The 26927-nt window shown below is 41.9% G+C and overlaps 1 protein-coding gene across 4 annotated transcripts in view; it reads left to right on the top strand.

The window, feature by feature from the left end:
• Positions 1-2900: 2900 nt before the first annotated feature.
• usp40 (ubiquitin specific peptidase 40) overlaps positions 2901-26927 on the top strand; it is a 116509-nt gene continuing 92482 nt past the window's right edge. For all 4 annotated transcript variants that reach the window (XM_067988074.1, XM_067988073.1, XM_067988072.1 and 1 more), the window contains exons 1-5: positions 2901-3200; positions 13433-13788; positions 16048-16115; positions 17982-18095; positions 24210-24374. In XM_067988074.1, coding sequence (XP_067844175.1) covers positions 13590-13788; positions 16048-16115; positions 17982-18095; positions 24210-24374 — 546 coding nt within the window. In that variant the 5' untranslated portion in view covers positions 2901-3200; positions 13433-13589. The remainder of the gene's footprint in view (positions 3201-13432; positions 13789-16047; positions 16116-17981; positions 18096-24209; positions 24375-26927) is intronic.

Raw genomic sequence — 26927 nt, 5'->3', positions numbered from 1 at the left:
GTGCGTTAAAAAAAATTATCTTTTTTTCATTCCCTTTGAACATTTTTATTTATTAGTTGTAAAAATATTGGAGATGGGGAACAAAGGCTGTTTGACTGACAGTCAAGATTAATCCAATTGGGTAACAAAGAGTCTGTTTGCTTTTCAATTGGCCATGGGAAGGCAGTGTGACTGGAGGATGGACCTTTGGCGGGTGTATGGGGGCGGGGTAGTTTGAGGCAGGAGGTCATGTGATGAAACCTCCAGGAATACATCCAACCAGAGTTGGCAACCCTACATACTTTGCCCCATCAAACATTCCCAGACTGTGTATGTCATGGGTTAAAATGCAGAATAAAGCTCCCCTGTACTTTGTCTCAAAAAAAATCTTCGCTTTAACTTCTGAACAGTACCTCCTAATGCAACAGTGTGACATCTTCCATTCCCCTCACCAACACCTGTCTGAGTGAGATTGCTAATTAGTGCTGAATCATCCTCCTTTTCAGAATTTCTACAGCTACAGGATCTCATGGTGACGTGTTTGAACTTCAAGAAAATGAAAAATCCAGTTCCTCTACTGACATGAGAAACAAACAAAAGAAATGCACGTGTATTGAAAGTGCAACAGGGCAGTATCTTCATGTCTTGTATTTCAGTTTCTGCCATGTGTTTCCTCTCTGTGTTTAGATGGAATGGGAGAAACTATTTTAGAACCAAAAATAGATTATGTAAATATATGGATAGCAGGTTATGAACTTGGTTTAACAAATAGACCACCACGCACATCAACAAGAAGTCACTGGTACACAGTGCAATGTGCTTTCTTCAGCCTATGTCATTACGAAGTCATCAAGCAAAGAAGTAAACCAGTTGTCATATACACTATGTCACATAATACTTTGTGAGTACACTAAACACAGAGAAATTCAGACCAAAAAGGGGAAAAAGAAAGACTTGCATTTATGTAGCGCCTTTCATGACTTCAGGATGTCCCAAAACACTTTAAAGCCAATTAAGTACTTTTGAAGTGTAGTCACTTGCAATATCAGAAATGCAGCAGTCAACTTGCGCACAGCAAGGTCCCACAAACAGCAATGAGACAATGACCAGATAATCTGTTTTAGTGATGTTGGTTGAGGGATAAATATTGGCCAGGACACTGGGGAGAACTCCCCTGCTCGTCTTTGAAGTAGTGCAATGGGATCTTTTACGTCCACCCGAGAAGGTAGAAGGGGCCTCGGTTTAATGTCTCATCCGAAAGATGGCATCTCCAACAGTGCAGCACTCCCTCAGTACTGGAGTGTCAGCCTAGATTTTGTGCTTAAGTCTCTGGAGTGGAACTTGAACCCACAACCTTCTGACTCAGAGGCCAGAGTGCTACCAGTGAGCCTTTATTCTATTTGATAGAAAATACACTAATAAATTAAGTATATATACTCTTTTAAATCATGGAATCGTAGGGGGAATTTTAACCCCCTAGGACAGGTGGGAGATGGGCGGGGCATGGGAGGGGGTTAAAAGATTCAAAAGTGGGAAACCCGACCCCAATGCACCCACTTCCAGTTTTAACGGAGGTGGGCGACTAACCTGCTCTCCAGAGGCAGGTCCGTGATTTAAATATTTTAATGAGGCTGCGTGCCTCAAGTTTTAGCTCTGTTTTAAATTTAATGGCTGCGAACTGGGTTTTCCAGGATTCGGGAAACCCGGCTGCTGAAGGGAGATGAGAATGGCCGGATCCAACTGTTAAGTGCCTTTCCAGCACTGCTTGTGGGCCAGGAGTAGGAGTACTTCCTCCGGCCCCCAGGCGAACCTGCTTCCCACTCCATGCGATCGGATCCCCCCCCCCAAACTATTCATGGCCTACAATCTTCTCCCCGCTCCTCCCCGATCTACCTAGTTCCCCCTGATCTATCCATGCCCCCCGCCTCAATCTATCCACCCCATCGCTTCGATCCATCCAACCCCCCCAACCCCCCCCACCCCCCAATCTATCCCTCCCTCCCGCCTCCCCGCTCCCTGGCTGCAGCCTGGTGCCACAGGTCTTCCTGCCTGACAGCCCGCCAGCCTCTCAAACTGGCAAGCCGCTGGGTGGGAAACGGAGTCATAAAATTTAAATCAGGTGGGAAACCCGTACTTCCCCCGCCCCCTCCCCGTAAATATCAGGGCCATAGAATCTTACAGAACAGGCCATTCAGCCCATCGGCTCTTTGAAAGAGCTGTCCAATTTAGTCCCACAGTCCAGCTTTTTCCCAATAACCCTGTAAATTAGTCCTCTTCAAGTACATGTTCAATTGCCTTTTGAATGTTCCTATGGAATCTGTTTCCACTACACTTTCAGGTGGTGCATTTCAGATCTTAACAGCCCTCTGTGTGAAAAAATGTCTCCTCATTTCCTCTCTAGTTCCTTTTCCAATTATTTTAAATCTGTGACCTCTGGTTACCGACCCTCCTGTCACTGGAAACAGTTTCTCCTTATTTACTCTATGAAAACCCTTCATAATTTTGAACACCTCTATTAAATCTCCCCTTAACCCAGAACAATCCCAGCTTCTCCAGTCTCTCCATAGTCATCCCTGGTATCATCCTGGTAAACCTTCTCTGCACGCTCTCCAAGGCCTTGGCATCCCTCCTAAAGTGTGGTGCTCAGAATTGTACACAGTACCCCAGCTGAGGCCTAAAGGTTTTAGCACGACCTCGGTGATTGTTCAGGAAAAGAGGGTAAGTTGGAATTTCTTCACAGCTCCACCTCTTCAAAGTTTGCCTTGTTTATAAACCTCATCCTTCACCCACACGCCACCCGCGCCTCTCGCGGGGGGGCTCGCTGGTTATTGTAGTTCTTTTTACCCTCTCCTCCCATGCAAATATAGCCGACGACTACAAGCTCCGGCATGCAGCGCGGTCGCGCAGGCGCATGGATGTGGGATGTGCCATAATGGCCGCTCTGAAGTGAGACCGAATGTGGTTCCTAGGGAGACGCTGTTGGTCCGAGTTAAATCTCTGCCAGTTGCTCGCTCCCTCTTGAAGCTTTCCCCCACACTCCCATAAAAAAATAATAATAATAGCCGCACCTCAGATTGAAGTGAGTGCTCCTGGGCCGGAGTTGGGCCTTTTTAATTTTTTTTTCTCGAAGCTTCTCCCATCTGTGGATGGAAGTTACAGGCTCGTGGAGTTTACTCAAGTGAAGTTGCTGCACTAACCTCCATGTATTATTAATAGGAATGGTAAGAGTTTTTTTTAAATGTCTTTATACATATCTTAACTCTTAAAGGCAGTAAAACAAGAGGCACAAAAGAAATAACAGTCACTGCAACACTCTCCTTTATGTCTTACCTCCACTGCACTTACATCTTAACCAGTACTTAAGTCTTACACATTGCAGTTTAAATGTGTAACCTGTTTTGATTCATGTCACTCTGATAAATCGTTGCAACTTCCTACATCTCATGCTTTTTGATCATAAATCTCACACCTAAATCTTATGAGATCCTTGGCTTTATAAATAGGAGGCATAGCGTACAAAAACAAGGAAGTTATGCAAAACCTTTATAAATCACTGGTTAGGCCTCAGCTGGAGTATTGTGTCCAATTCTGTGCACCACATAAAGGAAGGATGTCAAGGTTTTGAAGAAGGTGCAGATGAGATTTACTAAAATGGTACCAGAGATGAGGGACTTCAGTTATGTGGAGAAGCTGGGGTTGTTCTCCTTAGAACAGAGAAAGTTAAGGGGAGATTTATTAGAGGTGTTCAAAATTATGACTGGTTTTGATAGAGTAAATAAGGAGACACTGTTTCCACTGGCAGGAGGGTGGGTAAACAAAGGTCACAGATTTAAAGTAATTGGCAAAAGAGCCTGAGATGAGATTTTTTTTTGTGTAGTGAGTTTTTATGATCTGGAATGCACTGCTTGAAAGGGTGGTGGAAGCAGACAATAGTAACTCAAAAGAATTCATTATATACTTAAAAAGGAAAAATTTGTAGGGCTGTGGGGTAAGAGTGGGACTAATTGGATAGCTCTTTCAAAGAGCTAGCACAGGCACGATGGGCTGAATGGCCTCCTGTGTTCTCTGATTCTATGATATCGATAGCTCTGTTATATGTGCATCCACGTCTTGATATTAAATTGCCTGCTGTCTGTACTGTGACTGTTGAGCCATTGATCAGTTTTCTTTGTATTCATTGGTTAACTCTCTTTGAATTGTTATTTTTGTGATTTTTTAAAAAACATGTTATTCACTAGTTATTACCCATAACCTTTCTCCCCATTTCAATATTCTCTTCCATCATTTTCACTAAAACAAATATAAGCAATTACATTCCAGAAAATAAAATCTCCATGAATGCACCCACCATGACAGTTCCACCTCACTATAAACCTTAAAATAATATTTATCACAAAACAAAAAGTTCCCAAAAATATCTCAAACTTCGCTCCAACAGTAGTTGTGTGTCTTCTACAAACAGCATGTTACAACTCGCTAAGGTTGTGAACGTCCTGGACTCGAGATTATTTTCCCCCTACTCCTTTGCCCTTCTTATCCACCCCACCCCCACCATATCTTGTGATCCACACCTAACCAAGGATTTGCAAATAAGGATTTTGAATACAACCTGTTGGGTGACTAGGATCTGTTAGAGGTTGGTGAGGGAAGGGGTGATAGGGGATTGAAACTTTGTGTGGGATAGGATGTGGTCAGTGAAGCTTTGAACAAGTTGGGATTTATGTAGGTTACACATGAGGGCAGCAAGGAGAGAGTTGGAAAAGTCAAGGCTGGAGCTAATCAAAGTTTATATTCAAAACTAATTTTGCAGAAACAATATTTCATTGAGCAAATGATCAATCTATGGAACAGGCTCCCTAGGAAGATGGTGGAAGCAGTTAGCATTGATTCATTCAAATGTGAATTAGATAGATTTCTTTCAGAAAGTAACATTTTGGGATACAGTATATGAATAATTTGAGACATGACATGTGGTAAGTGTAGGATGCTTGATAGGTACAGGTGACGTTGGACCTATGGTTCCCAGAGCCCTCTATATCACTGGGGTTTCCTCACATCATATCTGGGTCTGTTGCAGACCATTTGATAGAGATGGATTGCTATTATTAGTCAATAGCTCCATTGTCATTGTATCATGCAACTACCAGGATGGTAGAAGGTGAACTAGATGGACCTTGGTCTTTTTTTGTCTAGCAATTCCTATGTCGAAATGGGTGGTTTCCATGATGTATAGGATATAAAATTTGAAGCTCAGCTCAGGGTCACACAGGACACCTAGGTTGTGAACCATCAGGTTCAGCTTGAGCAAACAGTTGGAGACAGACAATAGAGTCTGGGGCTATGATGTAGAGTTTTTGGAGATACCAAAACTTGGTTTTGGTCTTGCTGATAAGTTGGAGAAAATTCTGGTTCATCTCCCACTTGACGTTGCAGAGTAGTCAAAATTTGTTATCAGCTGTAATAGTTTCTCAATGGTGTCAAAAATTATGGAAAACAAAATCCCATTGGTGGCGTGGATTCTTGAGTGGTGGTGGAACGGTAGGGTGTGTGTTGTCTGCAGACATATGAAAACTGACAATACGCTGACAGCGAGGGGCACCGTGTAGACTAAGAACAGGAAGGGGCCGAGATGAGGAACTCCTAAGGTGACCATGCAGGGGTCAGAGAAGAAGCCATTGCAGGATGTTCTGTGCATATATGATTAGAAGCATTGAGGTTGTTCTTGTGAATATTTAGTTGAAATACATTTTGCTAATTTGTTTTGCACTCTGTCCTCTTTGATAAATCTTCATGGTGGATTTTTTCTTTTTGTCCAACCCAAAAGTTCATTGGAGATATGGATTTTAGATTGAAGTTCTGAAACTAACAAGAGAGAGTCTAACCACCTCCCCTTGACATTCAATGGCATTACCATCGCCGAATCCCCCACCATCAACATCCTGGGGGTCATCATTGACCAAGAACTTTACTGGACCAGCCATATAAATACTGTGGCTACGAGAGCAGATCAGAGGCTGGGTATTCCGCGGCGAGTAACTCACCTCCTGACTCCCCAAAGCCTTTCCACCATTTACAAGGCACAAGTCAGGAGTGTGATGGAATACTCTCCACTTGCTTGGATGAGTGCAGCTCCAACAACACTCAAGAAGCTCGACACCATCCAAGATAAAGCAGCCTGCTTGATTGGCACCCCATTCACCACCCTAAACATTCACTCCCTTCACCACCGGCGCACTGTGGCTGCAGTGTGTACCATCCACAGGATGCACTGCAGCAACTCGCCAAGGCTTCTTCGACAGCACCTCCCAAACCCACGACATCTACCACCTAGAAGGACAAGAGCAGCAGGCACATGGGAACAACACCACCTGCACGTTCCCCTCCAAGTCACACACAATCCCGACTTGAAAATATATCGCCGTTCCTTCATCGTTGCTGGGTCAAAATCCTGGAACTCCCTTCCTAACAGCACTGTGGGAGAGCCTTCATCACACGGACTGCAGTGGTTCAAGAAGGCGGCTCACCACCACCTTCTCAAGGGCAATTAGGGATGGGCAATAAATGCTGGCCTCGCCAGCGATGCCCACATCCCATGAACGAATTTAAAAAAACTAATATTTTCATTCTGCTGGGTAATTTTATGGGATTAAATTTAATTTTTAATGACAAAAAATAAAATCAAGTAGGCTCTGTCCCTTTCTCCCTCTGGGTGCTTCGCTCCCCCCATCGGTTCTGGCCTCTTGCTTAATTCCACCATAGAATTCAATTTACTGCTCTCTTTCAGTTCCTGGTTTCTCTTCCTACGTTTTGCAGCAGCTCCCGAATGCACTATTACTGACTGGGGCAATGGCTCAAGATCGGGAATGGCATCAACAGAAAGAACATCTGTTTTGGGTAGAGGTGCTTCTGGGCTCTGACTCCCTCTCCACCAGCACCCACACCCTCTGAGCACTCCACTCAAAACCCAAACTCACATTCGCTTCTTTATACCCAGCAAATGACAATAGTAATTCAGTGGCTATCAGTGAGTCGAAGCCCTGCGCCTGACTAGGTCTCTGTGGGAGGTACCAGGGGACCTTGTAGCATACCAGGATAAGGAGACAGAAATTATGTCAACCATAGACAGAGTAGAAAATGGAGAGGAGAGGTTTACAGAAGGACGGAGAGAGAAGGAAAGAGAAAAAAGAAATAAACTAAGAAGAATAGAAATAACAGGTGAGTGCCATATACAGAGAGAAAAAAAGGAAAACAATAACTACTTGCATTTGTATAGCACCTTTAGCATACAAAATGCCTCAAAGCACTTTACAAAGAATAATAAGGGTAATGGATGCCGAGCCATGGGAGAGGGGTTAGGGAAGGTGTATGAAGGCAAAATTTAAACAATAGCTTTTGATGAGACTTTTAAAGGAGGACAGGTAGGCAGTGATTTAGGGAGGGTGTTAGAGAGTAGGGCTGAAATGGCTTATTATGGGGCAAAGGGGAGGGAGAAATGCACAAGAGGCTGAAGTCGAAGAACCAAAGAGTATGGGAGGGGTGTATGGCTGGAGGAGATTGCAGAGGTACAGCCATGCAGAGTTTTGAAAACAAGAGCAAGATTTTTAAATTGGTTATGTTGGGAGATGGTGACCCAGTGTAGGTTAGCAAGGACAGGAGTAATGGACAAATGGGACTTAGTGCAGGACAGAATGCAGAGGGCAGAGCTTTGGACAAGTTGGAGTTTGTGTAGGGTGGACAATGTGCAGTCTTCAAGGAGAGTGTTGAGGTTATTGATTTTGAACTTAACAAAAGTATGAATATGAGTTTCAGCGCTAAGGGGGCTGAGATAGGGCTGGAAAAGGACAATGTTGCAGAGATGGACGGAAGCAGATTTGTTGATTAAACTTAGCTCTGGTTGAACATGACATGGCGATTATGCACGGTTTTGTTTAGCCTAAACAAGTGGCCAGGGAGAGGGCATGACATCAGTGACAAGGGAGTGGAGTTAATGGTGGGCACTGAAAATGATGGCTTCAGGTTTCCCGATATTCAGCTGAAGGATTCATGTCAGATAGGCATCTCAATGGCATGAGGTCTAGAGAAATAGTGAAGGGAGCGAGATACAATAAAGTATACATATTGAAGCTGACCCCGTGCTTGAGGATGATGTCGCCATAGGGCAGCAAGAGGAAGAGGAGGGGACTGAAGATGGATCCTTTAAGGATTTCCAGAGTTGATGGTGCAGTGGAGGGTGGAAATACCATTGCTGGAGATGCGTTAGCTTTGTGCAGACAGATAGGAATGGAACTACCCGAGGCAGTTCCGTGGAACTGGGCAGTGGAGGAGAGCCAGCAAAGGAGGCTGGTCTGGTCAACTGTGTCAAGCGATGCAGCGGTCGAGGAGGACAAGATGGGAAAATGTATTACTGTCACAGTGGCAGAGGATGTCACTCTTGACTTTGGCTAGGGCCATTTCAGTGCTGAGATGGATGGAAGCCAAACTGGAGGGATTTGATTATGGTGGTGTGGGAGAAGAGGGCATTGATTTGGGTGGTAATGCCACACCGTAGAACCTTAGGCAGGAGAGAAGGTTAGAGATGGGTAATAATGTTTGAGTTGGAATGGGCGGATGGATCAAGAGTGGACCTTTTGAGTGATAATGGTGATCTTGATGGGGGGAAGAATAGTGCCAGAGGAAAGGGAGCCATTGGCAATGTTGGCTGCCATGTGGGCCAGATGGGTTCATGAAAAACAAAGAACAGCAGAGAGAAAATTACAGGATATGCAAATTTTTTTTTGTTCATGCTCCACGCTACTGGAGACCAACTAGATTATATAAAATAACTCTTCAGTTCATGCCAGTTTAGGGTTGTAATGCAATCTTGAGTGTCACGTGCCCTACTCCTTTAGCGGTACTCCAGCTCATTTCCTTGTAGTGGGTACACAACTTTCCTGTAATTAATGCAGTTTAATCTTCTGTAAACTTTCAAAGATAGTTACATAGAACTACATAGAATGTACTGAACAGAAACAAGCCATTCGGCCCAATCGGTCCATGCCATTGTTTATGCTCCACATGAGCCTCCTCCCTCCCGAGTTCATCTAACCCTGTCAGCATATCTTTCTATTCCTTTCTCCATCATGTGTTTATCTAGCTTCCTCTTAAATGCATCTATGCTAGTTGCCTCAGCTATTCCTTATGGTAGCGAGTTCCACATTCTAACTACTCTCTGGATAAAGAAGTTTCTCCTGAATTCCCTATTGGATTTATTAGTGACTATCTTATATTTATAGCCTCTAGTTCTGGTCTCCTCCCACAAGTGGAAACATCTTCTCCACATCTACCCTATCAAACCCTTTCATAATCTTAAAGACCTCTATCAGGTCACCCCTCTTTTTAAAGAGAAAAGAGCCCCAGCCTGCTCAATCTTTCCTGATAGGTATAACCTCTCAGTTCTGGTATCCTGGTAAATCTATTTTGCACCTTCTCCAGTGCCTCTATATCTTTTTTATAATATGGAGACCAGAACAGTTCACAGTACTCCAAGTGTGGTCTAACCAAGGTTCTCTAAAAGTTTAATATAATTTCTCTGCTTTTCAATTCTTTCCCTCTAGAAATGTACCCCAGTGCTTGGTTTGCTTTTTTTATGGCCTTATTAACCTGTGTCACTACATTTAGTGATTTGTGTATCTGTACCCTCAGATCCCTCTACTTCTCTACCCCATTTAGACTCTTATCCAAGCAGTATGTGGTCTCCTTATTCTTCCTACCAAAATGTAATACCTCACACTTAGCTATATTGAAATTCATTTGCCAATTACATGCCCATTCTGCAAGTTTATTAATGTCTTCCTGTATGTTGTCGCAGTCCTCCTCAGTATTAACTATACCCCACCAATTTGGTGTTATCCGCAAATTTTGAAATTGTACTTCCGATTCCTGAGTCCAAATTGTTTATGTAAATGGTGAACAACATTGGTCCCATACCGATCCTTGTGGAACACCACCTTTTGCTGGTCTGATTAACTACCTTTAATACCTACGCTCTGTTTTCTAGCCAGCTTGCTATCCATTCTGCTACTTATCCCTTGACTCCACATGCTCTGACCTTAGTTATGAGACTACTATGCGGTACATTATCGAAGGCCTTTTGAAAATCCAAATATATTACATCTATTGCATTCCCCTTGTCTACCCTTTCTGTTACTTCAAAGAATTCAATAAGGTTGGTCAAGCATGACCTTCCCTATTGAAATCCATGCTGACTTCTTCATTATTTTTCGGTTTCTAGATGTTTTTCTATTACATCTTTGAGTGAAGATTCCATTATCTTTCCTACCACTGACACTAAGCTAATTGGTCTATCGTTCCCTAGACTGGTTCTATCTCCCTTTTTCAATATAGGAATTACATTAGTTGTCTGCCGAGCACTATTTTCTTTTCTTATGAATTTTTATATATATACATATATAATAGCGCTTCTGCTATCAGCTATCACTTCCCTAACTTTTTAAAAATGTACGGATGCAATCCAAGGTTTTATCCTCTCCAAGTTTGATTAGCTTATCAATTATCCTCCCCCCCCCCCCCCCCTTTCTATCTTAAATGTCTTTATATCTTTTTTTGATCTCTTCTAATGTCATGCCAACCATGTTAGTCTCCCTGGTAAATACCGAGGTAAAGTAATTATTTAATATTTTTGCCATTTCGCTGTCATTACCTGCGAGTTTGTCTTGTGCACCCTTAGTGGCCCTGTACCTATCCTGATTTTTCTTTTGTTATTTGTGTCTGTAGAATACTTTACTATTTCTTTTCATATTCCTTGATAATTTAATTTTGTAGTTTCTCTTTGCCTTCCTAATTTCTTTTTTAACTTCTTTCCTAACCTTTTCATATTCCCTTTTGACATCCTCTCGTTTGTTGTCTGTGTACTTAGTGTATGCCTTTTTCTTTAATTTGTGTTCCCTTTATTACTCTATTTGTCCATGGTGTATCATTATTGGCTAGTTTCTTATATATTTCTTCTGGACTCTATTGATCCCTGTTTTAAATATTTCCTACTGCTGTTCTATTTCTTTGTTTATCAGTAAATTTTTCCAGTTTATTCTCCCTAGTTCCATTCTCATCCCTTGAAAAGCAGCCTTTTTCCAATTTATTACTTTGGTCTTTGTCTTACTTATGTCTTTCTCGATCTTTATCTTAAATTTTATGATGTTGTGATTGCTATTGCCTAGATGTTCCCCTGCTCTTTCTTCTCATCTGTTCTGGTTCATTTCCTATTACTAGATCCAGCAGTACTTCCTCTCTTGGGCTTTTTACATACTGGGTAAGAAAGGAGTCCTGCACATATTGCAAAAACTCCATTCCCTGTACCCCTTTACCTACCTCTTCTTGCCAGTTTATTTGGGGATAGTTAAAATCTCCCTTGATTATTATTCTATGTCCTTAACTGATTTCACATATTTGCTTACATATTTCTTCATCCACCTACTTTCCTATTAGGAAGTCTGTAGTATACCCCTATTAGCATGATCGATCCCGTATCTTTTATATTAATCCATATGGATTCTATTTCTATCCTTCTGTTAGTTATGTCCCTTTTTTCTATTGCCATTATGTAATCTCTAATTAGTACAGCTTCTTCCTTCCCTATCCTTTGATTGTTATAACCTGCAACATTTAGTTGCCTGTCCTGTTCTTTATGTAGCCATGTTTCAGTTATTCCTACTACATCTGGTTCTTCACTATGGATTATTGCCTCCAGTTCCCCTGTTTTATTTTGGACACTCTGTACATTGCTATACAGAGTTTAATTCATCTTTAATAGTTCCTTTTATTTTTAACAATCCTCTTATACTTCTGTTTTGTAACTGTATTTGTTCCTTGACCGTTTGTTATCTTTATCACCGTTACACTGATCTCCTGTTTCTTTTATCTTTAAGCTTTTGTTATTGCTACCAGATCCCTCCCTCCACCTTGCTAGATTAAAGCCTTATGCACTGCCCTATTTATCCTTTCCGCTAGGACTCTGGTACAATTCCGGATAGTGTCACAAATAGCTTTAATACCTTACTGCAAAGATCACATTGCGCCTGTTCCTGCTTTTAGTTTATTGCAAAAAAACAGCAAGGATGGGGGGGACTACTAAGAGGGCTAAGAACTTGATTAAAGGAGTTCAGAAATATTAACACTTTAGCAATTTGGGGGAAAAAATTGTTTTCAGCCCATATTTCACCGCTATTATTGACAAGGAAAAGGCATTTTTATCCACCTGTACTTTTATGCAACATTTGCTTTTTTAATAAATGTAATTAACAATGTAATGTAATGACTGCAATTTTACAGAGTGATAATCACTACGGAATAACTTAATAGCAAATGAAACATTGCCATTATATTGTCATGCTATAATCTGCGCTCATGAAGAAGTATATAAGCACCTTCAAGTTCAGAGGCGTCCTGTGAAAGTGGCACCTCTCTCCACCTGCTGTTCTGAGACCTTACCTTATGGAACTTTTAGATACTGGGAAAGTAGCTGGAGATTGTAAAGCAAACCAATTTAACGCCGTAAGCTACAACGGTTGTTTGTTATACCTGTAAATAGCAAACAAAGGAGGGATTTCAGACATGTATCAGTCCAGTGAAGCATAAACTGCAACAGTTTTATTGTTGCTATTCTTGGTGTTGTTTGAACCTTTGCATTAGGTAGCATTGCAGTAAAGTTGTACATGGGGAATGTTGGATACCCATGAATGAGTACATTAAGATAGTCACCGAATCCTGGTTGCAATAGTCATTGGCCAGGATGCTATATGCAGTCAAGTGGCGACATCTGCACTGAGTTGTGACAATGACTGCAGCTTTATTGATGACCAGTTGTTGATTTAGAAGCAAGTAACACATCCAGTATATCTTGTGATGTAATCTGCACTTGGGAGCACATATGTAAGGACCATCAAATACGGAGGTGCCCTGTGAAAGCCAGCCTCTCTTAACTCCAGTAAACCTCACTGTATAGAGTTTTGAGAAAGGCTGCGCTCCTGAAATATTAACTTGTCTGCTCTCTCCGCAAATGCTGCCTGACCTGCTGAGTGTTTCCAGCATTTTCTATTTTTGTTTCATAATACTGTAATTATTGCTGTTGCTTTCCTGTTTTGTACTAATTTTTCAGTAAAATTACCAACCGAGGAATTTCACCCTTAGTGACTTAATGCTCTGGCCAACTAAACTGATCTTTTCTCCCTAGTACAATATGATATAATCTCACAAAGAATTGCTGGATACGAGCAATTCAGAAATATGAAACATGAATACGATATGATAATTCATTATCTCTCAATCAAAAATGTTAACTCGAAATTGCTGTTGTATTTTTGTGACCATGCAAAATATATTGGTTAACACTGTGTGCTAAGTAACTTTCTATTTTAACTGCTAACGTATGGATAACTTGCAAGTATTTTCTTTGTTTCAGGGGAAGGACACTGTCTGAACTTTAAACCTACAGCTATCTACAAATCAGAACGGCTAATGCTGCTAAAAATGAGGTAGCAGGAAATTACAAAGCCGCAAATTTGGTTTGTTGGGCTAAAGCAACCGCATGAGAGGGTGTTTGCCACGAATTCTGCAGGATGTTTGGGGACCTGTTTGAAGAAGAGGAAGACGTTGTGTCTGAGAACAAAAGGGTTAATGGGCGGAAATCGAGGAAAAAGGACACTGATCCATCGGCGCCTCGGGCAACCAGTAACCTCAGTGGAATCAAAAACCAGGGAGGGACTTGCTACCTCAACTCGCTGCTTCAGACGTTACTGTACACGCCTGAATTCCGAGGTAAATTATTTGACAGTGGAATGGGAATAAATAGAGGGGAGGAATAAAATATCCAGTTACCGCACAAAGTAGAAAGCATTTTCCTTGCAAGTGCAGTGAGCTATCACCCCCATACTTTATGCAGCTCAATTTGAGAACTGAGAGCAGCAGGTGATCAAAACTATGTTCATTCCTGACTTTTGTGGCTTGAGTGCCACAGTTCCATTATTTCACGTATGCACCTACTGATGCCCTCCATTTAATTGTGGCCTGTGACTCACTGCTTGATATTCTCTCGTTGAATGTGCATTGCAACTGCATTCTAAAATCTGATGCTATTAGTTCTAGTACAGTGAAAGTACTGTTGGTAAACAATTGTTTGGTTGGTTAAGCAATCAGTTGGTGGTTTAAAATGAAAACGCATCTCTGTGTGTGTGGCTGAAAGTATCATCAAAGTCCCAAAGCAGCTTTAGGTTAACTAAATAGGAGTAGTGTGGTTACACACAGTAAACATACAAATGTGATAAACAGAAAAACTGTGAATAACAGAACATTCTGGAAATGCGCAATACATCTGAAAGAGAAAAGAAAGACCGTCCATCAGAGGCAGTTTAGGCCAGGCAGGGGAATGTCAGCGAAATGACAGAAAATGAAGAGGGGAGGACAACAAGGGAAGATATACTAACTACTTTTACAAAGAGGTAACTGAGAGGTTTGATAGCCTGTAGTTAGATATTAAAATGCTGTGTAATATGCTGATAGGGTTAGATGAAGAAGGGTGGGAGGAGGCTCACGTGGAGTATAAACACCTGTTGGGCCGAATGGCCTGTTTCTGTGCTGTACGTTCTTTGTAATTGTATGTAATTATATGAAGGTCATCTTGTTCAAGGACTGTCCCAATTTTTTATACTGCTGGATAAACAGGAACTCCATTAAATATTGCCACTCGTGCTTAGAGAAATTAATTATTGAAGGCACTTGTATCTTTCAGTTCTGATTTTGTGTTGTACTGTCCTCCCCGTTTACATTTCTAACTGGTGTCATTCTCCACCAGGTGCTGAACAGAAGTGGGGCCTGTGAATCTGGCAGCAGTTCAGAAGACCTACACAAAAGTGGGTCTTTGCTGCCAATGGAACAAGGCAGGCTGGTGCTTTTCCATTTCATAGTGCAGCCGACAATGGGGGAAAGTGTGTACCCTTGGCTGTACTTTATGTGGTAAATGTGCCTTAAGTATCTCATTGGTACACCAGTTTGCATCACTATATAGTTCAATTTCTATCACTATCATTTTTTGATATGGGTGTCAGCCGTGGCTCAGTGGGTAGCGCTCTCGTTTCTGAGTCAGAAGGTTGTGGGTTCAAGTCCCACTCCAGAGACTTGAACACATAATCTAAGCTGACACTTCAGGGCAGTACTGAGGGAATGGTGCAATATTGGCGGTGCTGTCTTTCGGTTGAGACGTTAAACGAGGCCCCGTCTGCCATCTCAGGTGGATGTAAAAGATCCCATGGCACTATTTCGAATAAGATCAGGGGAGTTCTATCCGGTGTCCTGGCCAATATTTATCCCTCAACCAACATTATTAAAAAAAAGATTATATGGTCATTATCACATTGCTGTTTGTGGGACCTTGCTATGCGCAAGTTGGCTGCTGCGTTTCCTACATTACAACAGAGACTACACTTTTTAAAAAGTACTTAATTGGCTGCAAAACGCTTTGGGACAACCTGAGGTTGTGAAAGGCGCCATATAAATGCAAGTTGTTCTTTACTAGCAGTTTCTCAACCCGGAATAGTTGCTTGCTGGGAGGAAGCGAAGCTGAATACAAGTCATTCCAGGCTGCACTGGTACACCTTGCAGAAATTTGTGACAAAATTGTGCTGACTGAAGACTTGGAGCCAGGTGATTGTCTATCCCCCCCGTTAGAATTTAGAGTATAATGTGGGATCTGACGAGTGGGGACAGTAGTTAAAATATAATGGGATTTGAAAAAAACACAAGAACTTACTGTATTCACTACTTCGGCATCTTATTTGTCCCTGAGCTGAGCTTGCAACCTCATATCCCCTCTCATCATAAAGACCGCCTACTTCCACCTCGGTAATATCACCCATTTGCACCCCAGACTCAGCTGCCGAAACTCTCATCGACGCCTTTGTCACCTCCAGACTTGACTATTCCAATGCTCTCCTGGCCTTGGGATTTTTTTTATGTTAAGGGCTTTATATAAATGTAAGTTGTTGCTGTATGATTACCATCATGTCTCTTTCTTTGAATTAGAATCATTGTTTGCCCTGGGACCCGAGGAACTGGGAAATTTATCAGACAAAGACAAACCAGACTCTAAGGTGATAATGTTTACAGTTATCCATTTTTAACATTATTACCTTGTGTTTTTCACTTAGTTCTGTAGTATTAAGCACAGACTTTCAAGTAAATGGATCACATCCGCACAAAGACGCTCATTTTGATCCCTGAGCAGGTGTTGTGTGATGTCTTTAAAGGTTATTTTAAATAATTCTTGTTTTTATCCTTTTTTGAAATTAAAAAAAAATTGGAATTGGCTCTGCTTGCGCATAAGTGACATGATGTACACTGGGCAATTTCCTTCCCATTTTTTGTTTGTTTTGTGACTTCCAGCAACCTATAAACAAGTAAATGCTCATTTTCTGATTGTAGCTCTGAACAATTAAACTCAAATTATAAAATTATATCAAGTAAATAACTTTGATTTACTAACGAGTTAACCTTGTTTTATGAGAGTATGGTTTTCTCCTTTTGGTCTCTGTGGCCAACTTAATCCTTGGCCTCCGCTAGTACTGCTATGAGATTTTTACTGGCCGTGCAAGAATGGTTTGGACCATGACTCTTGATTTGTTTCCCCCCTCTTCCCAATTCCCCATCCTCCATATGGAGGCATCTAGTGATGAACAGACCTAACATAAAACTGACATGAAGGGTCACTTCCACTGAAATCATATATGTAAGAACAACTGTTATCATACTGTACTTTGTAATAGTTATGAGAGCCCTGTTTGACATTGCAGGGTACACGATAGCACATGGCACATATAATACATAGGCACACAATTGCCTACAGAACAAATGGAAACTCAGTAGAATGAGAGCAATTGAATCTGACTTCACTGCCCTGGTACCATGCGCTGGTCCTCCAATGTGCTGAGATCCTTAATGACACGTTTCAGTACAACAGAAAGCTTACTTTCAAGTTTACAATGTTCTAAAATTTAAACTCCTGAAGCTGTAATATGTGCACATACTTTCACTGTCCAATACATATTTGTCACCTACTATCAATGGACCTCCTTACATTACAACAATGACTACACTTCTAAAGTGTTTCATTGAGGTCGTGAAAGGTGCTATATAAATGCAAGACTTCCTTTCTTCCACTGATGAAGTTGTGGATTTGATCCAACCAGGTTCCATGTATTGCCTGAAAGAGTTTATTTAGAGATTTGAACTTCTTTAACCCCAAGTTTTAATAGCTGTCAGAATGTAGAAAGTGCTTCCATTAAACCAACAGGGCCACTATCAGGCCTGTCAAGTCTCACTCTTTTGGAGCATGACTCATTCATTTTTAAATTAAAATGTGACTTATTGATAGATCTCACTTTTAAAAATAGATAGCTTTGTGGCTATAAAGGGGTTTGTGATGTGTCTCACTCTTTTTGATCACAAATCTCACTCCTCTCATTTTTCTGATGTCATTGGTTCTGGTTCAAATTGATAGCTGATTCCAGACGTGTATAAGTACTCAACGGTATCTCTTGACGCATGTTGAAAAACTGTTCATATCCCTTAATTATCATCCCTTACCGTAACCACCTCCTGTATGGACAGAAAAGTAGATGAATAACCAGAGCTGGCTGGAGCACTGAGGATTACTGAAGGACTGACATTTTGTTCTGTAGGTAATTGTGTGCCTAAGTATTATATGTGCCATGTGCTATCTTGTTTCCTGCAATGTCAGAAAGGGTTCTCCTAACTACTACAAAGCACAGTATGATAACAGTGGTTGTTCTTGCAAAGCACCTAGATGGTTTCAGTGAAGTGACCATTTGTGCCAGTTTTATGTTAGACCTATCCTCATCCTGACTTTGCACTGGGGCAGAGTGAAAAATGATTTGGATTATATAGTGTATGACAGTATGTAAAGTTTGAATACAGTAATTGTATTATTACTCTCTTAGGTCCGAGTCATCCCTTTGGAGCTGCAGAGACTTTTTGCTCAGTTATTGCTTGCAGACCAATTGGCAGCATCTACATCTGACCTAACTGATAGCTTTGGCTGGACAAGTAATGAGGTGAGCTGTGTGGTACTGATTTTGAATTTTTTTTTATATTAGGTTTGGAAAAGCAAAGTCAACTTACCCAGCTGATATGTGCTGCTTAAATGGAGAAAAATTGCTTGATTTATATTTTGTTCTCTCTCTTCCTCTCACCCCCCACCCTGCTTATAGGTTTGCAATCTTTCTGTTGCTTCTAAATGTGATCTTTTTATCAACACAGTCTGGGTTTGGACACAATTCCTCTAGGACAACATTGTTAGCTTCTAAATTAATTTTATTTTCCCCACTTTGGGTCTATCTGACCAAGAAGATGGGAGATGACCTGAACTCATGCCTCTGCCCATGTTGCTTTTTAGCCAGCTACCAGTGGCACATGTGGAACCGGCTTCAAAAATGTTTTGTTATCCCTATCTGATCACCTGTAGAGTTGCTCACAGCCTAGAGCCTAGAATGTGGTTATGATGTTTGTGGTAACCTGGCTGTCCCTTTAAAGTCACTGCTCAGGTACTTCCTGTGGGAAGTGGTCTAGTTCCTGGGGTCAACCAGAGTTAATTGCTGTTTGGTGAGGAAAGTTTGCACAAGTCAGGTGCTTGTAAATGTCTGGATTCTTTGTCAGGAAAAAAAAGTGTGCCTTTTTCTTTTTGACACTTGGGATCATAGTATGTTACAGCACAGAAGGAGGCCATTTGGCCCATCAAGTCTGTGCCGGCTCTTTGCAAGAGCTATCCAATTAGTCCCACTCCTTTGCTCTTTCTCCTTAGCCCTGCAAATTTTTCTCCTTCAAGTATTTATCCAATTTCCTTTTGAAAGTTATTATTGAATCTGCTTCCACCACCCTTTCAAGCAGTGCATTCCAGACCATATCAGCTCTCTCAAACAATGTTTCTTCATGTCACCTCTGGTTCTTTTGCCAATCACCTTAAATCTGTGTCCTCTGGCTACCGACCCTTCTGCCACTGGAAACAGTTTCTCCTTATTTACTCTGTCAAAACTGTTAATGATTTTGAACACCTCTACCAAATCTCCTCTTAACCTTCTGTCCTCTAAGGAGAAAAACCCCAGCTTCCCCAGTCTCTCTACATAACTGAAGTCCCTCATCCCTGGTACCATTCCGCTAAATCTCTTCTTTACTCTTTCTAAGTCCTTGACATCCTTCCTAAAGTGTGGCATCCAGAATTGAACTCAACACTCCAGCTGAGGCCTAACCAGTGTTTTATAAAGTGTTTATAAAGGCCAATCATCTCAGCCCCAGGACATTGCTGCAGGAGTTCCTCAGGGCAGTGTCCTAGGCCCAACCATCTTCAGCTGCTTCATCAATGACCTTCCCTCCATCATAAGGTCAGAAATGGGGATGTTCGCTGATGACTGCACAGTGTTCAGTTCCATTCGCAACCCCTTAAATAATGAAGCAGTCCGAGCCCGCATGCAGCAAGACCTGGACAACATCCAGGCTTGGGCTCATATGTGGCAAGTAACATTCGCGCCAGATAAGTGCCAGGCAATGACCATCTCCAACAAGAGAGAGTCTAACCACCTCCCCCTGACATTCAACGGCATTACCATCACCGAATCCCCCACCATCAACATCCTGGGGGTCACCATTGACCAGAAACTTAACTGGACCAGCCATATAAATACTGTGGCTATGAGAGCAGGTCAGAGGCTGGGTATTCTGCGGCGAGTGACTCACCTCCTGACTCACCTCCTGACTCCCCAAAGCCTTTCCACCATCTACAAGGCACAAGTCAGGAGTGTGATGGAATACTCTCCACTTGCTTGGATGAGTGCAGCTCCAACAACACTCAAGAAGCTCGACACCATCCAAGATAAAGCAGCCCGCTTGATTGGCACCCCATCCACCACACTAAACATTCACTCCCTTCACCACCGGCGCACTGTGGCTGCAGTGTGTACCATCCACAGGATGCACTGCAGCAACTCGCCAAGGCTTCTTCGACAGCACCTCCCAAACCCGCGACCTCTACCACCTAGAAGGACAAGAGCAGCAGGCACATGGGAACAACACCACCTGCACGTTCCCCTCCAAGTCACACACCATCCCGACTTGGAAATATATCGCCGTTCCTTCATTGTCGCTGGGTCAAAATCCTGGAACTCCCTTCCTAACAGCACTGTGGGAGAACCGTCACCACACGGACTGCAGCGGTTCACCACCGCCTTCTCGAGGGCAATTAGGGATGGGCAATAAATGCTGGCCTCACCAGCGACGCCCACATCCCATGAACGAATAAATTAAAAAAAATAGCATAACTTCCTTGCTTTTGTACTCTATGCCTCTATTAATAAAACCCTGGATCCCATATGCTTTTTTAACAGCCTTTTCAACTTGTCCTGCCACCTTCAAAGATTTGTGTACATGCACCTCCAGGTGTCTCTGTTCCTGGACCCCTTTTAAAATTGTATATTGCCTCTCCTCATTCTTCCTACCAAAATGTATCACTTCGCACTTCTCCGTTAAATTTCATCTGCCGTGTGTCTGTCCATTTCACCAGTCTGTCTGTCCTCCTGAAGTCTGTTACTAACCTCCACATTGTTTACTGCATTTCCGAGTTTTGTGTCATCTGCAAACTTTGAAATTATTTCCTGTATACCCAAGTTCAGGTCATTAATATATATCAAAAAAAGCAATTGTACTAATACTGACCCCTGTATACTTCCCTCCAGTCTGAAAAACAACTGTTCACCACTACTTTCTGCTTTATGTCCCGTAGCCAATTTTGTATTCCTGCTGCCACTGTCCCTTTAATCCCATGGGCTTTAATTTTGCTTATGAGTCCATTATGTGGCACTTTATCAAATGCCTTTTAAAAGTCCACATACACATCAACCGCACCACCCCTCATCAACCCTCTCCGTTACTTCATCAAAGAACTCAATCAAGTTCGTCAAACACGATTTCCCTTTAACAAATCCGTGCTGACTTTCATTTATTAGCCCATACTTTTCCAAGTGCCAATTAATTTTGTCTCAGATGATTGTCTCCAAAAGTTTCCCCACCATCAACGTTAGACTAACTGGCCTGTAATTGCCGGGTTCATCCCTCTCCCCTTTTTGAACAGGGGTGTAACATTTGCAATCCTCCAGTCCTCTGGCACCGCCCCATATTTAAGGAGGATTGGAAGATTGTGGCTAGAGCTGCTGCAATTTCTACCCTTCCTTCCCTCAGTAACCTAGGTGCATCCCATCTGGACCGGGTGGCTTTTCTACTTTGAATACTGCCAAACTTTTAAGTACCTCCTCTTTACCTATTTTTGTCCTATCCAATGTCACCCCTACCACCTCCTTTATTGTACATTGGCAGCATCCTCTTCTCTAGTGAAGACTGATGCGAAGTATTCATTTAGTACCTCAGCAACACCTTCTGCTTCCACAAAAAGATTTTTTTTGTCCCTAATCGGACTCACCCTTTGATTGCCCTTTTACTATTTATATGTTTATAAAAGACTTTTGGGTTCCCTTTTATGTTAGCCGCTAATCTATTCTTATACTCTCTCTTTGCTCCCTTACTCCCTTTTTCAGATCTCTTCTGTGCTTTCTCTATTTAGCATGGTTCTCTACTATATTATGAACCTTACACTTATTATAAACCTCCTTTTTTCTGTTACATTTTAATCTCTATACCTTTAGTCATCCAGGGAGCTCTAGCTTTGATGTCCTTCCTTTCCCCTGTGTGGGAATGTGTCTACTCTGTACCCGAACCATCTCCTCCCTGAAGGCCTCCCATTGTTCAAATACTGTTTTGCCTACTAATTTATGATTCCAATCCACCAAGGCAAGATCCCTTATTAACGCACTGAAATTAGCCCTCCTCCAGTTAAGTATTTTTATCCTTGATTGCTCTTTGTCCTTTTCCATAACTATTCTAAACCCAATGATATTATGATCACTGTTCCCCAAATGCTCTCCGATTGAAACATGCTCCACTTGCCCCACTTCATTCCCCAGAACTAGATCCAGCACTGCTTCCTTTCTCGTTGGGCTGGAAAGACACTGACCTAGAAAGCTCTCTTGTATTTCAGGAATTCCTCCCCCTCTTTCCCCTTTACACTGTTACTATCCCAGTCTATATTGGGATAATTGAAGTCCCCCATTATCACTACTCTAATTCTTGAATCTTTCTGTAATTTGCCTGCAAATTTTCTCCTCTACCTCCTTCCCACTATTTGGTGGCCTATAGTGTGCACCCAGTAGCGTAATAGCTCCTCTATTGTTCCTTAATTCTAACCAAATAGATTCTGTCTTTGACCCTTCAACCAAATCATCCCTTTCCAGTGCTATAATAATTTCTTTGATCAATACTGCAACCCCTCTCCAAATCATAGAATGATACAGCACAGAAGGAGGCCATTTGGCCCATCGTGCCTGAGCCAGCTCTTTGAAAGAGCTGACCAATTAGTCCCACTCCCCTGCTCTTTCCCTGTAGCCCTGCAAATTTTTCCCCTTCAAGAATTTATCTAATTCCCTTTTGAAGGTTTGAAACTGCTTCCACCATCCTTTCAGGCAGTGCATTCCAGATCTTAACAATTCGCTGCGTAAATTTTTTTTCCCCTCAAGTCGCCTCTTGTTCTTTTGCCAGTTATCTTAAATCTGTGTGCTCTGGTTACTGACCCTTCTGCCACTGGAAACAGTTTCTCCTTATTTACTGTTTCAAAGCCTTTCATGATTTTGAACACCTCTATCAAATCTCCCCTTAACCTTCTGTGCTCTAAGGAAAACAATCCCACTTTCTCTAGTCTTTCCAAGTAACTGAAGTCTTTCATCCCTGGTACCATTCTAGTAACTCTATCTGCACCCTCTCTAAGACCTTTGCATCCTTCCTAAAGTGTGGTGCCCAGAATTGGCCACAATATCCAGCTGGGGCCGAACCAGTGTTTTATAAATGCTTAGCATAACTTCCTTGCTTTTGTACTCTATGCCTCTATTTATAAAGCCAAGGATCCCGTATGCCTTTTTAATAGCCTTTGCAACTTGTCCTGCCACTTTGAAAGAGTTGTGTACGAAAAGCCCCAGGTATCTCTGTTCCTGCATCCTCTTTAAAATTGTACTATTTAGTTTATATTGCCTCTTCTCATTCTTCCTACCAAAATGAATCACTTCACACTTCTCTGCGTTAAATTTCATCTGCCCGTTTCACCAATCTGTCTATATCCTTCTGAAATTTGTTACTATCCTCCACATTGTTTACTACTTTTCTGAGTTTTGTGTCATCTGCAAACTTTAAAATTATGCTCTGTGTACCCAAGTCCAGGTCATTAGTATATATCAAAAAGAGCAGTAGTCCCAACACTGACATCACTGCATGCTTCCCTCCAGCCTGAAAAACAACCATTCACCACTGCTCTCTGCTTTCTGTTCCTTAGCCAATTTCATATCCATGCAGCCACTGCCCTTTTTTCAATTCAATATTGCCAACAAGTCTATTATGTGGTACCTTATCAAACTCTCTTTGAAAGTCCATATAGGCAAAATCGACTGCACTACCCTCATCAACCCTCACCGTTACTTCATTAAAGAACTCAATTAAGTTAGTCAAAAACAATTTGCATTTAACAAATCCGTGCTGGCTTTCATGATCCCTGGAGTGCGACACATGGTCTCAAAGCTTTAGACTGGAAAATTGGCGATTGCAGAGCATTCCCTGACCAAGGGGCCACCCATGCAATATTTTGAATTTATATAACATCTTTAACATAGTACATGTCCCAAGGTACTTCACAGGGGAAAAACAGAGCATTGGCACCAGAGTTAAAAAAGATGACTGAAAGCCTGACCGAATAAGTAGGTTTTCAGGTTGCTTGCCAAGTCAGGAGGATTTCAGGGGGGAGTTCAAGAAAGTTGAGCTGAGGTGGTTGGGAGTGGGATTGCACTGAAGACCAGAATCAGAGGACATGAGTTCGAATATAGAATTGAGGGAGGCTGGGGTGATGCCACTGTGGGATTTATAAACTAAGATTGCATTGAATGGGTCAATAAGATGTGTAATGTTGCTGTGTTGGCATCCTGGTGGGTATCATGTTTTCTCTGAAAGCCCTATAAATTGTCTTTCGATTATATGTTTCTAGAGGACCGATTGAATGTGTAATTTAATAAATGCAAATGATTTTACAGGAGACCAGTCAGCATGATGTACAGGAATTAAACCGAATTCTCTTCAGTGCACTGGAAAGTTCTTTAGTCGGAACCTCTGGTCACGACCTCATTAACAGACTGTACCACGGAATAGTCGTTAACAAGATTGTCTGTAAGGAGTGCGGCAATGTTAGCGAAAGACAGGTAGGAAATGGCATTATTTGTAATCGATGATAACACCAGGCTCTGTTCTATGGTGAGCAATTCCCTCATGGTGCCACACCAACCAGAGAACCACCCCATCAGCAGATCAAATAACTAAATATTTTCCATAAGATAAAAAGTGAAGAGATGGGTCCCATCAGCATCTGAAGAAAGAAATGATTGTTTGACACTTTAGGCGTAGACCCTTTGTGAGAACTGGAAGGTAAGTGAGCCCCGCAATATGACTGAACAAAACAAAAGGGGGTGGGAGACCCAGGAAGGATAACAGCCACAATCAAAAGTTGAGTCAGAAATGCTGACTTCTGTCACGGGACAGTTAGTGTGTTGATTAGCCACCGAGCATGAAAGGGCCCGCAAATAGCTAAGCGAGGTGGGGAAAAGGCATGAGGAAAATTGCACACAAAAAGAGGCAAGAGAAAGGGAAAAAATTGCAAATGTAGGAATTTTGTAGTAAATCTGAAACTACTGGAAACGTAGGTCAGTCAGAACCTGAAATGAGAAAGGAGAGGTTGATGTCCTGGGCACAGATCCTCTGCTAGAACTGTGATCTGATGGCTCGATTCTGCTGTTCGCCACTGCCCCACCCCCCCACTCCCTCTAGTGCCGGTGGTGTGTATCTCCAGCCCCCGTTTTCTTAGAAAATGGAGAATTCTCTTTGAGATACAGCTTTGTATCAGTAACGATCATACAGCTCTGTACTGACACTGAATGAACCATAATATAACCTGATATACAGTTTTGTACCAGTTACTTAATCACTACCAATGCAGTTTTTTTTTTACATATGACAGAATCATGTATAAAGCACCCTTTTCTCTCTTTTTTAAAAATCCATAATATGCACCCAGGTTTTGGCCCATTTTCCAATGCATAATGGAGCACTGTGTTCTGTTTCCTTATAATACAAACTTGGGTTTCCAGTCCCTGTTTCTATGTACAATGGCGTGTGTTATATACATAAAAATTATGGTACACTGAGTAAGCCATATGGTACATGATCAATAGCACTCAATGTTAAAACTGATCTGGGCCACAATCTTTGCTGAAAATGCTAATTTTAACTATTGAAACATCACTTGTAATATTTAAGCTATCTCGCATCTGAAAAAAATCATTTCCGAATAACATAGGAATACATCTCGATGTTGACCTATAGTATGAAATTTTGTTATGATTGGGGTAAGGTTGTGTGGACATATGACCCTGTGACTGACAGAACAGGCAGCATTGACTCTTCTGTTGAGTACTAAACTCAAATAGAATGCTGGAAAGAAAAATCACGGTAAATGTCAAAGTGGAATTTTTCCACTTAAGTAGCAGTGTTCCATACCTAAATAAGGAGCCTCATTAGAAGCAGAACTGCTGTCTGCTTTGCTTAAATGAACAGGTGTATTTGCAAAAAGCTCTTTCAATCTTCAAAGAGAAGTTCTCATCAAATGAAAAAGATTGAGAGTCTGGTAGTATATTAGCACAAGCTTATAGGTTGTGATTTGCAGAGACTTAAATACTTTTACACAAACCTTTTTCCCCCTTTATTCTGCTGTTTGATCCATTGGCAGTTAAGATCCTCTGGAATTATTAGCCCGTGTGACGTTCAAGTACAAATGAGAATGTTATGCAAATACTTGTATTTTTGCTCCAAAAGTGGGGTGTGAATGCTGCTGTATCCTACCAGCATGATGATCAGGATCTTTTCACAAGTATTGTGCAAACAAAAAGATATTGGTTTCTGTATATTGAAGTGATGTCAGGCCTGCTGCACAACAGTACCACAGGAGTTCCAAATGCTCGTTGGCATTTATGACACAAAAAACGATATTTTACCTAGTGTTATTTTGTACCCTGTTCTACCTTTCCTCCATATCTCTTGATCCCTTGACTGCGTCAGCTGTCAGACTGTTGTCTGAGATGAAGTCCTGGATGAGTCACAACTTCTTCCTGCTAAACAGCAGAAAGACTGAAGCCATTGCTTTTGGATCCCATCACAAATTTCACACTCTTGCCACTAACTCTATTCCCAGACCATTCCCAGTCGTGTTGTCCTGTTTGAACCTGAGCTGAAGTTTAAGCTCTGCATTCATTCCATCACCAAGACCACTTACTTCCATTGCTTGTCTTCGACCTTACTTCAGCACCTCTGTCACTGAATCCCTTACACTTGGCTTTGTCACCTCTGTACTCACTTGCTGGCCATCCATCCTCCACCTTGCATAAAATCCAAATTGTCCTAAACTCTACACACACATCCTGCCCTGCATTAGGCTCCATTTGCACATTACCCCTTCCTTGCTGATTTACACTGCCTCTCTAACCCCCAACAATTCAAAATGCTTGTCCTTGTCTATAAATCCCTCCATGGCCTTGCTCTAGCCTACCTCTGCAATCTCCTCCAGCCCTACATCCACTTCCAAATGCTACGTTCCTTTGATGCTGTTCTTCGCTTTGCTGCACCACTGATAGCAGAGCCTTTTGCCACCTCACTCCTACTTTCTGGAACTCCCTCCCTAAACATCTCCACTGTTTAAAAGCATC

This window comes from Heptranchias perlo, chromosome 7, assembly GCF_035084215.1.
Source record: "Heptranchias perlo isolate sHepPer1 chromosome 7, sHepPer1.hap1, whole genome shotgun sequence".
Lineage (NCBI taxonomy): Eukaryota > Metazoa > Chordata > Chondrichthyes > Hexanchiformes > Hexanchidae > Heptranchias > Heptranchias perlo.
Note: the sequence above shows the minus strand (reverse complement) of the source record. Positions and strands in the feature narration are given on the sequence as shown.